Genomic DNA, 15690 nt, shown 5'->3' with positions numbered 1-15690 from the left:
TCACCCACCACGCTCAGTGCACACGGTGACACCCGCCTTCTTCCACTTTGCTCTGGGCGAGAATAGGAAGATGGTAGACGGCCTAGTATTTGTTTATTGGCGTCACTGTAGCTGCTTACACAATAACCCTTCGGCTCACCCACCACGCTGGTACAGGGGTAGGGCCTTCGTTCGCTCTTGAAAACACTCCAAACGATTGTATAAATCAACTGCATATAAAACACCTACTTCAAGTGATGTATGTACTCACAACTTCGGTCTCCCTTCGTCCTAGGTTGACTTCACACTGTAATGACTCCAGATGCATAAACGAGGCGTTTCCAGCCACCAACACCACTTTTCCACAGGTGTGTACTCACAACAGTAAGTTTTCCTCTTCCTCCGTTTCTGTCATTCAGCGTCGGGATCTGTCTAATATTCCACCCATAAGGTCATCGATGTCTTCCTTTGTATAGATCTATAATCCAAACGAGAGAGAGAGAGAGCAATATAGCGATCCAAAGCAGCGTATCCGGCGAGCCCAACTCAGCGCTGCGATACACAATCACCCACCGTAACAACAACCAAGACTGTAATTCACGTTGTCCTAAAATACTCTCTTGGTGTCGCTTTTGTCCAATCACCCGGCGCTCCTCCTAATAACTCCCAGCTGTGTGTAATTTGGCTGATTTCAGCGTTCGCGACGCTACCGGATGTCCGGTGTTTTCTCTTACCGGTCCGGGCGGAAACATCCGGGCGGAACCAAACTTTCCCAATTTTTGGTTCCGCCTAAAAGACCGTCACTCCTGTGACACTATATATCATTACAAGGGTCAATGGGCTTGGATTTGATATCTAAAGGCTGTTTTATAAAATAAATGGTCTAGGAACATTGATACTTTTTTGTGGGACAACTGCATATTTTAACTTGGACATTAATTATTTTATTATGAAACAGCATGTCCGTCATATCTCCAGACAAGCTTGCGCAGCTCTAATGTCCATGCATAAAGGAGCGGTTACACTAGACTTTAAACATGCAGATATTTGTCGGACGTTGCTGTGAATATAGGCAGGGAACAGTCAATACCACTTCGTTCATTTGTGCTTTTCAGTTGTGCTTTTCAGTAGAGACAGTGGCGGTTCTAGGGAGGGGCCAGCGGGGGCCAGTGCCCCTGTGACAACAAGCTTGGACCCCCTTGTGGCCCCCCTAAATGTGGGGTGTTAAATTATTTTAACAATTTTTTTTTGCGATCGTTGTTTTTTATATCCATTAATAGACAGTGAGAATGCAACAGAAAACAACGCAAAACAGAAACAGTAGTAATAACAACAACATAAAGACATGACAAAGTGTAAAAATGAAGGTGGTAAAATAAATATATACATTTATTCTCATCAGCAAATAATGGAAAGTGAAAAATACTAAGATAGACAGACAAAGTAATAAGTGCACTTAAAGGGATAGTTCACCTTAAAATGAAAATTCTGTCAATTTCTCATCCTCATGTTGTTCTAAACCTGTATGAATTTCTTTTTTCTGATGAACCCAAAATAAGACATTTTAAGAAATGATGGTCAGCACACAATTGACAGTACCCATTAAATTCCATCATATTTTTTATTCCTACTATGGAAGTCAGTGGTCACTATCAGCTGTCTGTTAACCAGAGTTGTATAGTACTTAAGTATTTTTACTTTCTACATAAAAGTACATTTTCAATTTTTCTGAAATACTGAATGATGTAATCCTAATAAAAAAATAAAGTTGAAATGCAAATACATTGTTGAATGATTAAAAACATGGTATTTTGCCTGTTAATGCCTTTAGTGCAGTGCAAAAAATGATATGACAAGAATAAGGTCTAAATGTAACTGGCCCCTCCAACACTACAACTGGCCCCAGACCCCCCCCCCCAGTGGAAATGGTCTAGAACCGCCACTGAGTAGAGAGAAAGATGAACTGGTTTCCTACTGGTCACTTATCTCTACGTGATACGAATTTGCATGTCAAAGTTCACCAGACTTGAACTTTGGTACGCAGTGAACTCCGAAATATTAGGTGCATCGCAATTTGAAGGCTGGAATCCTTCAAAAGATGCAGCCTCTGAAGTCCACAAAGTGAAATGAAATGTTGATGTTTACTAGAAATAAAAAAGTGTCAACATTTTACAAGGTAATAGCCACATGTAAACAGATAATTGACAGTGTATAGCTTTTTCTACCCCATTCTGCATCAGGATTCCAAGGGCATTTGGAGAAGGTCGGTGGCCTTATTTGATAATGTGTCATGATAAAGTAAAAAGCTTACAGAAAATCTAAAAAAAAAACTGTATTAGACCCATGGCTTTAAGACCATTGCTTTGCTTTGTGTAAGCTATTTTTTATAGCTTATAAAGGTAGGGTAACACATTTTGAAAAATGCTAACGGTAGCCGCGTAGCAATGAAATCCCGATCCCACCCTCAAGTCAAATCGCCATCCAAAGTCACGCCTCTTTCAAAACACATGAACACGCACAGATCAGACGGTCACATCTCATTCACCAGTGAGAAAACTTTGCAGTACAAAGTCGAATAACACTTCCAAAATAACCAAACAACTGGTTTACATCAGAATTAGTTTAAGCACACGTTCGGTTGTGTAGTAGATGGAGTAACTATATCGTTACGCTAATCCGTAAACAAACACAAATTTCATAAGCAACACAATGTTTCATCAAAGTAAAATATCTGAATCCATCTCAATACAAACATATTGCGTACCTACCTTACCAAAATAAACAGTGCAACGACCCTTTCAGACCCCCCGCTGTTTCATCTCGTGGTAAAGAAGTAAAGTTACCGATGTTCATTTCGGTTTTCGCTCTTGCTGATCCAGGCAGTTTTTGCTTTCACAGATTACATAAATTTCTACAAATACATTTAAACAACTTAACACAGTGATTGCTATCAGGATGTGAGGAGACTTTTAACCAGCATAACAAAAAATGTTTCAGGATCCAATCTGTTACCCTACCTTTAACCTAATTCTTAATAAAGTCCCAAGTGTCTTCTTGCAGAAGATTGTGTTTATATGTTAAATAGTTTAGTTATATGTCAGATTTTTTCATGGTTTGTGCTGAAAGTAGGATGTGGGCTTAACAGAATGTAAGGGAAACCACAGACAAAGATGGTGTTAAGTTTTACATCTTTTCTCAAAAATCACATGGTGAGAATAAGCAGTGTATCGTGAGACTATTAATAAGAATCGTAATACATTAAATGAATAGGCCTATGTGTAAAAAGTACATGTAAACATACAATACCTATTTAACCTGTAATACTTTTAACCCTGATAGTCATAGTTAACATGTCTTTTTTATAAAAACACTGTTGTAGCACATTCTAACTTCAGTATAAACGGGTACCCTCATACTGTATCTAAACAATAAAACATTCATCAAAAATATGCCATTAAAATCACTCAGACCACGGGTCTGTTGAATGCTGTATTCTTCTGGTTGAGAAATGTTCCACGGATATGCATTCTTTTTCGATAACCGCACACCTAACTTGTCAAATGTCTTTAAAATATGCACCAGAGCAATATTTGTAGTAACCGTGATATAGGCAGAATAATTGAATTATTTGAAAATAATGCACACCCGCATTACCACCTTGCCACGGACACAAAAAACAATTTATAGAAATTTGTGTAGGTGACACGAAAAAGACGTTCGTGCTCAAGGCACGAAAAAAGCTGAATTTCATGCCATGGACATGAAGACATTAATAATTTTTTGTGACTACAACACGACTTTCTGTGAGATCATGTTGACGGCTCTGTGTAGTAAATGCCGCTCCATCTGAAAGCAAGTGATGGTGATATACTATTAATTTCAAGGGCCTAGAGGGCCACATTTTGACCATGTAAGACACAGAGAGCCACTCGCTTATATTAATTTATTTAACCATTTTTTATTCCAGGTTTCTAGATAAAGCATGGTATTGCATGGCAGAGGAGTATGAGAAAACTATAACTGCACATCACTTCTAAGCTTAATAAGCACAAAACATCACTGATGTTTACTTCTTTATAAAATACTGCACAAACAGCACAATACTTGTTTTTCATGAAATCAATGAAATGCTAATTATATTTCCACATCTAAAAAAACTATGTGGGAAAGTACAGTTTTATCTTGCAGATGACCTCGGCATGCATATATGCACTCTCATATTCTTCTACGAGCGATCAGAACTGTCCATGTTTTAGGGCATGTGCAAGAATAAAGTTCACTCTTTGAGTCTCTTTGGGTGAATGGCGCTCTTAATTTTTGCATAATTTGCTCCTGAAGCAGAATGCAACTATATGGAAAAGAATACCGACATTTCTGGATCTTTTCTGAGCACAGCAATTAAACCTCTCCGACTTTGAACAAGCTCCATCTGTAGTCACAGAAACAAGGTTTTTAAGATTGATATTGTTGCCAGGACATGAAAAAAGTTTTTTTAGCGCATGTAAATGTCCTCTCCTCCAACATTTCTTCGGCAAATTTTTCTCCTTTGAGAAAACTTACCCACCAAAAGCTGTGCAATGCCTGTGCCGCCGGTGCATTCATCCAATGCCAGACTAAAATACTCTGCACTCTCAATGTGTTTTAAAAGCTGTAAGAAGAGATAATCTGTGATGACTTCGACTCGCTTGGTAACTGTGAGTCGGACAGCTGGGTGACTTTTACTTTTAATTTTACTTTTTGATAGACTTAGAAGTTGCACCCCAAATTTAGTCAGTTTGCTACATATCAATGAGCTTGTGTCACTGCTCTTAGTCTCACTGATGTAGCTAAAAATCTATTTGTGACTTTCAAACATCCTGACACAAAAAACTAACTGTGAGAAACATGCACATGCATTGGGCAGCTTTGACCCGCCTATTTTTTTGAAATAATATAAAACCCAATGAAATTGTTTCTCATTGCCACTCTTTGTTCATGCATGTGAGATCTCAACATATGAACTTTTTCATATACTGAAACTTGAAAATCAAACCCTGGACTGAAAATCACTTGAAGTCTCAACATCTGAAAAGGTTTGTTACTGTAAATGTTTTTGTCTTACAAAGGATATCTGTAAAATTGTAACTGATGTAACAATTACATATTTACAGAATAATGATAAGTTTAAATGAATGTCTGTGCTTTGAAAAGTAAGAATTTATTAAATGCTTATTTAAACAAGCTGCTCAATGCTATTTATACATTGAAACTATAAGAAACTGTGATGTGCACAGTTTAGTATTGTGCATAGATTTTGGTTTTAAGATTTTACATTGGCAGTTACATCACTTTTACAAATATTTGTGGTCTTTCAGCTTCTTCATTGAACTGAATTTCTATTTGTTGTTCATCTGAGGATTCTGAACCAAATCAGGATGTTGACCACTGCAGCTTTTATTCTCATCGTCACCAGTAAAGTTGTCTTAGGATGGGTAAGATTGAATTATGAGTCTGTATATTATTGCACAAGCATGATTACTGATGATATGCAATTATTTCTCAGGATGAAAGATGGGCTGATGAAGGAGAGATATATCCATTGGATATGGCAGTGAATTCAGTTGATGACCGATATGATGGTTGTACAGAGAAAATGGAAAACCTGGTGAAAACAAAATATCTAAAGAAAGAAATCTTCAAAAATAACGTTTTTGAAAAATCTTGGAATGATGGGAAAGAAAAATACCCTGAACCAAAAGATAACTTGTCAAGAAACAATTTAATTGCCATTTATGTGTACACTGGTGGTAGTGTTTATAAGCAATTCAATCAGGATGTTAGGAATGGTAAAACAAAATTCCAAACAAAGAAATTCGCTTGGTATTCACTTCACTTTTTCTTAACTCAAGCAATACAGACTCTAAAAAAAACAAAATGCACCTTAACATACCGTTTTACCAAAGATACATATGATGAGACTGTTCTGAACAAAGAGATTCGTTTTGGCAGTTTTGCATCCTCCTCTCTTCTTCGTAAAGCAAGCGTATTTGGAAATGTATCTTGTTTTGAAATCAAGACTTGTTATGGTGCTGATGTGTCAAAATACTCCAAGCTTCCCCATGAGCAAGAGGTTTTGATTCCCCCGTATGAGAAGTTTAAAGTCACTGCTATAAAGAAGGCTGACTGGTGTAAGACTGTGTTCGTGTTGAAGAGCACTGGAAAATATAGTAATTTAAACTGTGCAGTGGTACCAAAAACAAAGAGAAACCAGTATAGAAGGGACGGCACTGGCTTTCTGTTGTTATAAGAAAATATTGCTGTTAAAGGGATGAATATCTAGTAAATTGAAATGACTTGATTATAATAAAATAATAAGTGTTTTTTAACTATGCAAAATCTTTCAAGGGTGGAAATGCAGGCAACTGTGTATTTGACATCTTTATTCATTTATCTTTGTCCTGTGTTGCTTTCTGTACTAACATCTAATTTTGTTAAATCTGCAATCTATAACTTTTCTTTGTTAAAAATAAACAAATATCAGTTATTGAGAGTACCTCCTGTATTTTCTCTAGACAGATTTGCCATGTGAAGACATAAGAACTGATATATACAGTACACAAACCAGCATGGACATTTTTCAGCAGTGATTTAACTGAATCTGCAACAAAAGTCACTGTTTATTTACCTTCATCACTTCTGGTCTTCTCAAATCGTACACAACAAGCTACTGCTTCTTCTTTGTTTGTGGATTTATTAGCCAAGCTGCTGCATCTTCTTAGGTGATTGTGCTGCTACTGTGGGTTACATGCATGTCGAGGCTATGCACAGAACTAAAATGAGCTCTTTAGTCACTGAACCACAACACACTGCCGCATTCAGGAAACTATGTAAAACTGCCATCTAGAGGGACATTGCTGTATGTATGAATGCAATTTTCACTACATTTCGGAAAATGAAACTGTATAATGCACTCCACACTACATTACTATGCCTACTGTATACTGCATTGTGATGATGGTGATGAGAGGAGTTCAACATTTACTTTAATAACCGTTCTAAATTTATTCTAATATGTGTCATATTCCTTCTTTATGTTGGTGTATTCAAATTACACTGAGTGGAGAGCTACATGACTGTATTCATTAAACCACAACACACTGCAAATTCACCCAGCTTCAACTTTGTAACACTGCCATCTGGTGGGATATTGCTGTAATATCAATAAACAAGACGTAATGTATATGAACATGCATAGAATAATAAACAACTTAATAATAATACACAAAATATTGATTTAAAATATTTTATAAGCTCATTGGTAATGAATTTAAACCTGAACAGAGACAGTAAAGTGACACATTAAACATGTAAGCCGTACATACCTGTCAAAAGGAGTTTTAACAGTAGTTGTTATTGTGTCACCACCACAATAGACTGTAAAACCACTGACCAAACAGAATTAAGTACACTAGTCAACATTTGGAGGGAATCAAAACCTTTCATAAAAGTTGTTTTAAAATCAATACCGTTTTTGTCTTAGGACAACTTAAAACAAATTTTTTGATCCACTTCAACAAGTACACTCTAAAAATAGGTTTTATTTAGAAAAATGTTGTCCCTGGGTCAACACAATATGTTGCCCTGAGGACATCAACCACTTGGCAAAATCAGTTCGAGCACTGCAAAGCTTAAGTTACTTTTTATCCCAGTGCTCTTCAACTTGAACACAGTGTTACACCAGACACCTTTCTGTCCTCTCTTCTTTATATCAGTGACTTTAAATGTCTCATACGGGGGAATCAGCATCTCTTTCTCATCAGGAGACAGTGAGTATTTTGACACATCAGCACCGTGACAAGTCTCGATTTCAAAACAAGATTCCTTTTCGAATCTCATTGCTACTTCATGTTCAAGGGAGGAGGATGCAAATGAGCCAAAACGAATATGTTTGTTCAGAACATTTTGGTTAAACATAACTTTGGCACCATGATAAGTTAATTTACACCCATGTTGTGTTTTCTTTAGAGTCTTTATTGCTTCAGTCAGCAAAAAGTGAAGTGTATACCATCTGAATTTTTTGTTTCGGTATTGTTGTTTACCTGTCCTTACATCATCATTGAAGTCTTTATATAGCTTATGACGACTATACACATTAATCACAATTAAATGCTGGATTTTCAATCCATCTGGTCCAGGGATTCTTCCTGAACTCCTTATCCAAGTTGCCCCAAAGACAGATATGTTTGCAGTGATTTCTTTGATTAAATATTTTGTTCTCACCCTGTTTTCCATGTACTGTGTACATCCATCATCCCGGTCATCAACTGAATTGACTGCAACATCTAATGGATATCTCTTTTCCTCAACAGACACTCTGTCATCCTGTAGCAACGAGAAAAAATAACTTAAGATCATCAGTAATCATAATTGTACAGACTTATAATTCAAAATGACCTTATAGGACAACATTACTTGACAATAAGAATAAGAGCTGCAATGGACAACATCCTGATTCCACAACCAATGGAGATCAGATATGAATAAAGTACAGAGAAGAACCTGCAGGACAAAAATACAATATTGTGTTACTAGCCAAAATCGTACAACCAAATTTGTGCATACAAACCACAACTTGTTATAGTTTCTAGTTAAGGAATGAGGGAGCATTTGGTTTTACTTTTAAAAGCAAAGATATTTCCTTAAACCAGAGCATGATCTGTGAATGTTTCATTTTACATGCTAACTATCAATTCACGAGTTCACACAAATAATTCAGAACAGAGTTATTAATATGCGTATTTGGCGTGCTGTCCGAGGAGAGGGCTCCGAGCTCGTTAATGGACTGAGCCCGGAGCGCTTCCTGGCGGGGAGAGGGTTCCGGGCTCAGCCTTAGGCCCGAACCCAGAACAATCCCCCCTGTTCTGGTTCGTAAGGTGACTATGCAATCGTGCGGAGAAGGGAAGGTGGAGGGATGCTGAAACTATCGAGGAATGAGGGTGAGTTGGTTTCCAGTCTATATAGGTTTCTGTTGATGCCGATCAGGTGGATAGCTGATTGCTGATTGTCAACAGCTGGTCATAGTTGAGGTGATTAGGTTGATTATTTAAACGTGTTCCTCCCAAACTTTGTTAATAAAACATAATTTCACGAGTTCACACTTACAAATAATTCAGAACAGAGTTATTAATATGCGTATTTGGCGTGCTGTCCGAGGACAGGGCTCCGAGCTCGTTAATGGACTGAGCCCAGAGCGCTTCCTGGCGGGGAGAGGGTTCCGGGCTCAGCCTTAGGCCCGAACCCAGAACAATCCCCCAAAAGATCGCAAACTAGCATCGGACAGCAGCCGGGAACTGTGTGTGTCCCCCCCAAAAAATTGCTGAATGTAAAGTGGGAGGTAACGGGGCTCCTGCGGGATAGTAGAAAACATCACTGCTGTGACAGTTGGAAATTGTGAAAAGCAGGGCTCCTGCGGGAGCAGAGAAAACAGCACCGCTGCGGCGATGGAGAAACAGGGCTCCTGTGGGAGCAGGGGAGACATCACTGCTGCGGCAGTGGGGAAATTGTAAGAGCAGGGCTCCTGCGGGAGCAGAGGAGACAGCACCGCTGTGGTAGCGGAGAAATAGGGCTCTTGCGGGAGCAGGGAAAGTGACACTGCTGTGGCAGTGGAGAATGTGAGAAGGCATGGCTCCTGCAGGAGCAGAGGGAATAGTACCGCTGCGGCGGTTGGGAAAAACAGGGCTCCTGCGGGAGCAGAGATTGTGAAAAGCAGGGCTCCTGCGGGAGCAGGGAAAGTGACACTGCTGTGGCAGTGGAGATTGTGTAATGAGGGGCTCCTGCGGGAGCAGTCCAGACAACACTGCTGTGGCAGTGGAGAACTTGTGAACGTGAGGGCTCCTGCGGGAGCAGAGGAAACATCACTGCTGTGGCAGTGGAGAATTTGTGAAATGTATGGCTCCTGCGGGAGCAGAGGAGACAGTACTGCGATGGTAGTAGAGATTAGTGGAAGGCAGGGCTCCTGCGGGAGCAGAGTAAAGGCACCGCGGTGAAAATAGGGGTCCTGCGAGGGCAGGTGAAAAATCACTGCTGCGACAGTGTTGGAAAATTGTGTAAAGCAGGGCTCCTGCGGGAGCAGAGGAAACATCACTGCTGTGGCAGTGGAGGTTAGTGAAAGCGGTGCTCCTGCGGAGCAGAGGAAACAACATTGCTGCGGCGGTGGAGAGACAGGCATCTGCAGGAGGCAGGGGAAACATCAATGCTGCGGCAGTGGAATCGGGCTCCTGAGGGAGCAGAGGGAAACATCACTGCGATGGCAGTGGAGGTTAGTGAAAGCAGGGCTCCTGCGGGAGCAGAGGAAACAACACCGCTGCGGCGGTGGAAAACAGGGCTCCTGCGGGAGCAGGGGAAACGTCACTGCTGCGGCAGTGGAGAGTAGGGCTTCTGTGGAAGCAGGGGAAACATCACTGCTATTGCAGTGGGGATTAGTAAAGCAGGGCTCCTGCGGGAGCAGAGAAAATGACACCGCTGCAGCAATGGAGAACAGATCTCCTGCGGGAGATGGTAAAAACACCACTACTCCGGCAATGGATTTTAGTAAAAATCTGGCTCCTGCGGGAGCAGAGGGAAAAATCAGTGCTGTGGCAGTGGAGAGAGTCTTATAGTTTGTGTTGTCCTGGAGCTGGTGGGATCCGCTGATGAGGGTTCGTTGGGTTTCTCTGATGTGGGAGCGGTATGATGTGAGAGTAGAGGAAACATCACTGCTGTAGTGGTGGAGAAATTGTGGAAGGGAGGGCTCCTGCGGGAGCAGAGGGAAACCACTTCCATAGCAGTGGGGGTTAGTAGAGTTCATGGAAAAAAGGGGGAGCTCTTGCGGGAGCAGAGAAATGTCACTGCTGCGGCAGTGGATAAAGTCTAATAGTTTATACAGTCTTGGAGCTGGTGGGATCCGCTGATGAAGGTTTGTTGGGTTTCTCTGATGTGGGAGCGGTTTGATGTTAGAGCAGAGGAAAACATCACTGCTGTGGCGGTGGAGAAATTGTGGAAGGGAGGGCTCCTGCGGGAGCAGAGGGAAACCACTTCCATAGCAGTGGAGGTTAGTAGAGTGCAGGGAAAAAGGGGGGGGGGGGCTCCTGCGGGAGCAGAGGAAACATCACTACTGTAATACTGGATGTTAAATAATATGAAAAGACACTATAAAACAATTAAACCTCAGGTGGTGTTGCTAACCCAAATTTGACTCTTAGGTGGAACTGGTTACAGACATGAAACTCTTGGTGCTCCTAATCTCTTCATCACAAAGGCTTTTGCACATTTAGCCTTTAGGCTCATATCACTGAGTTTCTGCTGAAATATATGATGTAATGTATACATATTTTGTGGTTCTAAGATTGTAATTTTATATTAATGTTTAGTATTATTTTAAAGGTCATGGTGCGATGAGTGAAAAGGTCTAATAATTTCTATAAGTCTAAGATCAGATGGATTAAGGTTTTAGAACTTTGGATAGAAGATGCATTTCTTGTAGAAGTGGGGTTTTGCCTTGATATTTCTGGCTAGTTTGATCAGTTGCCAAGATACTCCTAGCTAGTTTGACCAGGTGCTCTTTAGTATCACTTGGCACAGGTCAAACTGGATTTTGACCAGGTGTTCTTTAGTATCACTTGGTACAGGTCAAACTAGATTTTGGTAGTTTTCTCGAGCTGTGTATAAAAGGTGGCCTGGTAAAATATTCTGGGAGCCATTCTGTACCCAGAAGCTCCCACACTCTGTGTGTATTCAAACCTTTTGGAGGCATCCTGTAACCAGGAGCTCCCACACTTTGTGTGTGTATTAAAACCTTATGGAAGCATTCTGTAGTCAGATCTTCCCACACTGCTGTGTGTCTTGAATTGCCAGATATGATTGTATTTTATGTTTACTGTTTCATTTTCTAGGCTGATCTTTTAATGAATGTTTTGATATATTTGTAATTGGTTGATTTGAATAACCAAATGATTGATTTAAGTGTAACCTGCCTGGCAAAATAAATTGTTAATCTTTATTCATTCTAAAACTTGTCAAATCTTTATTATATTTTCAGGGTTTAAGTTATGTATTGAAGGGGGCATAGATTAGGAGAGTTGCCTCTATTGAAAATATTACTGGAGTAATTGCCTCCCCGTTTTAAGGTTAGATGGAGAAACCTCAACCTAAAACATAGATGGATCCTCTTATTTTCAATGTGTTTTGGAGAAACCTCTAACTTTAACTTAAGTTAGAAGGAGAATGCCTCTATGCCCAGCTGTATGGAACTGTCTTAGCACCTTCAGAATTACACCTTATTCCCTATGTGAATATAATTAATTCTAAATAAATATAATAATAATTTTATAAATTATGATCAGCATCAGAATAGTATTGGTAACTTATAAATTGGAGTCAGATTATAATTTAACCGCAGAGGTCAAAGAAACAAATTAAATAAATGGAATTATTCTTCTAGAAGCGCTACGGAATGAAAGAACACGTGATACCTTCACCACGCCATTGGACTTCGAATTTGGGCCAATTGGGTGGCGTCTTACACTGCTGCGGCAGTGGATAAAGTCTGATAGTTTATGTGGTCTTGGAGCTGGTGGGATACCCTGATTAAAGTTCGTTGAGCTTCTCTGATGTTGGAGCGATTCGATCGAATGTAGGTTTTGGAGAAGAGGTCTGCTGGGAAGCCTGATAGGAGTAGGACAGATTTAAGGTGTTTTGGAACCGGAAGCGTGTAACCCGGCGATTTGAGTCATCGGTGAAGAGTGGGTTTGATGTGGATCTAGCCTGGGAGTCTCTGGAATGTAGGTATGCTAGGAGAGTCTCGTATGGTTGAATTGGTGTTTGGAAGCTGAAGATGTAAATGGAATGTCCTTTTCTCATTTGGTCCGTCTTGCTTTGGTTGATGGAATAAGAAATGGTATCGTTGTCCAGAAGTGATAGATCTGAAACTGTTGGGTGATTATTTGGATTGAAGTTGCAAGTGATGGCCAGAATGAACATTGCGTAGAGTATGAGGGTAGTGTTAGTGGAGTGGAAATCTTGACAAAGGGTGGAGATGCATATGGTGAGTATTTCTAAGGTTACTGGCTGTCTTGCATCAGGACGGGTGGGTTCTTTGGATTCCTAATGAGTGTGGATGTCTGGGTGCTGGCTATTACTGGAGAGGGTGAGCCGAAAAAGAAGTTTGTGGAAAATTTTGGATTCCACTTAGGTATTCTTTAATGGAGCTGGCTTTGAGGTTCTTGTGGTGATTGAGGTAGGATATGAATGAGATGGTGAGTAGGGACAAAATCAGGAAAAACAGGTTGTAAGAAGAGTAGAAGGTCTTGAAGCTCTTTCAAGGGGATGGGTAGGTTTGTAGGATTCTGGGGGATACAGCTTGGAGGATGGTATCTAAAGAGGCATTTGAGGTGGGGGTTTCAAGTTAAGGTGCACTGGTTCCAATTTCCTTGGCTAATTCAGAATTTTAGTTTTACTTTAATTGTGACATGCTGATACATGCTTTGGCCGATTCCAATTTTATTTTTAACTATGATTGATGCAAGTTACGAATTAATGTGTGCTGTGTATGTATGTCATACCGGTTTGATTTATAATTATATGAAAACAAGGGGGAAAAGGTAGGGGCGTCCGGGCATATGCTGCTAGCGGAGGCAGCCTCGTGCTCGAGCCCGATGGTGGAGCCGCAGGCCACAGACGGGGGAAAGGGTTAGAAATTAGACGGAAAGGTTTGTGAAAGCAGGGCTATAACACCGCTGGTGGAAACATGCTTGAGCTGGATGGGAAACCTGTATCGCTGGGATGTGTTGCATCGTGCAGTGCATGGCAGGCTGCTTTGCGGCGATCTTCGGAGCGAAAAAATTATTGAGGCTTGGCGGCAGAATCTTGATCACAACCTGGACAGGCTAAAGGCCTGCTGGTGCGGTCTGCCGAAACGTTGTGCGTCCATTTGGTGTTCATTATCATCGAAGACATTTCAAGCTTCTTAGCTAATGTTACATTTTAGCATCAGCTTGGTAGATAACGGGTGAAAACCGGATCGGATCCGTAGAGCTAACTATTAAACGCTAACAGCTAAGGATGCGCGATAATTTGCATGCGATAGTCATTGTGCTTCTCGTCAGTGAAGCCGGTTTCTTGATTAAAAGTGAATCGCCATTAGCTGCTTTCAGATGGAGCCACATTTACTGCACAAAGCCGTAGTTCATGTACAAGCTGAGCATAGGTTATCGCAATGCCTATTATAAGTGAACTTCTAGCGAAATACTAACAGCATCTTACTTACCAATCGAAAAGAAATGTTGTCATTTCGGAGTCGAACCTCATTTCTTTCATGTCCATTAGTTGTCTCCAGCGATAAAAAGCAGTGCCAGTATTTACTCTGGTTCGGTTCCTTTATTTATCATATTTTATTTGAGCGCGTTGTTCCCTGCAGCAAATGGTTGTGGTAGTGGTAAATGTCTCTTGCTTTAGCTATTCTTCCGCTCTCTTCCCTGAACTGAAATACGTCCGAAAACCCTATTGCAAGGCAGGAAGGCATGTCCGAATCCATGGCTGTCCGAATTGCATTTCTCTGAGCTGCCTTCATGCTTCTTAAGTCAACAAGTCAGCTTCGGATGCAGCGGTAGTAGTAGAGGGCTGTACTCCCACACACGCGACTTATTTGTGTATTGCAGTTTGTCTGGCAGTTATGTGCGTGGCCCGCATACCGCCTCCCATGGTCGAAACTGGTATTACAACACCAGTCGGGCTGTAGCTAGTAATTTAGCATGCTAATTCAGATTGATATTTCTGCAGCACTATACCTTGTCATTTTTTTAATGACATCTTTGCCCTTATTTCTTCTCATTTTTTTGATGCGTGTAGCTAATTTTCTAAAATCTTTTACCTCAATTATTACAAATGGCACCTTTAAGTGGGGCCACTTTTCAGCCCGGGAGTTTCAGGCCCGAGAGCGGCCCACTTTTTCCATAGTGTTATTCCAAATTAGCACTTTTTCAAATTGGATAAATAAAGCAACAGTTCAGCTCTTACTATAGTTTTTATTAATATCATGGTTCAACAAATAAGGTAAAAGTTAAATAATATTTCACTTAAGATGAGAAGTTAACAAAAATATTCCTCTACACTCTAAAAAAGGCTGGGTTATTTTTTACCCATAATGGGTATATATTGGACAGAACAAATGCTGGGTTAAAAATAACCCAATGTTGGGTTGCTGTTATGCAACCATGGATTATAATAACCCAACAGTTGGGTTAAAACAACCCAGTATTGGGTCAATTTTAACCCAGCAGCGTGTTCTGTCCAATATTTACCCATTATGGGTCAAAAATAACCCAGCCCTGTTTAAAGTCTATTCCGCAAGGAAAGGTTGATAAATTATTAGCATTGCTAATGCTATGAGGCCTATGATTAATCAGGTGCAAATTGAAATATAAAACCCAGTCCTAATTAAAAAAGAAAACAGTTTGACAAAAAATATTGAATCCAATACTGGGTAAATATATAGCATAACAAGTCGTTTATAAGCTTTTTTTCGGCTGGTCATTTTTGACTGGGAACACAAAAGGTGTTATAGGGTTCTGAACACAACCTGAGGGTTAAATAACTTTAATTCATATTGTTTACTCATTGCCTCCTCGTTTTCAGTGGGGAACTGGCTTATCTGCTGCTCAGAAACTGCTTGCATAATATTTGCAAAGTCTATTGATC

General features: G+C 40.2%; 1 protein-coding gene across 1 annotated transcript; it reads left to right on the top strand.

Annotated features, from left to right (window-relative positions):
* Positions 1-5515: 5515 nt before the first annotated feature.
* LOC141350912 (ecto-ADP-ribosyltransferase 5-like) lies at positions 5516-6418 on the top strand (the record flags this gene model as incomplete). Its single annotated transcript, XM_073856758.1, has 1 exon — positions 5516-6418. A coding segment is annotated over one exon (750 nt), but the record flags the coding sequence as incomplete, so codon positions are not given.
* Between the last annotated feature and the right edge of the window lie 9272 nt (positions 6419-15690).

The sequence above is a fragment of the Misgurnus anguillicaudatus genome, chromosome 19 (genome assembly GCF_027580225.2).
Source record: "Misgurnus anguillicaudatus chromosome 19, ASM2758022v2, whole genome shotgun sequence".
Lineage (NCBI taxonomy): Eukaryota > Metazoa > Chordata > Actinopteri > Cypriniformes > Cobitidae > Misgurnus > Misgurnus anguillicaudatus.
Note: the sequence above shows the minus strand (reverse complement) of the source record. Positions and strands in the feature narration are given on the sequence as shown.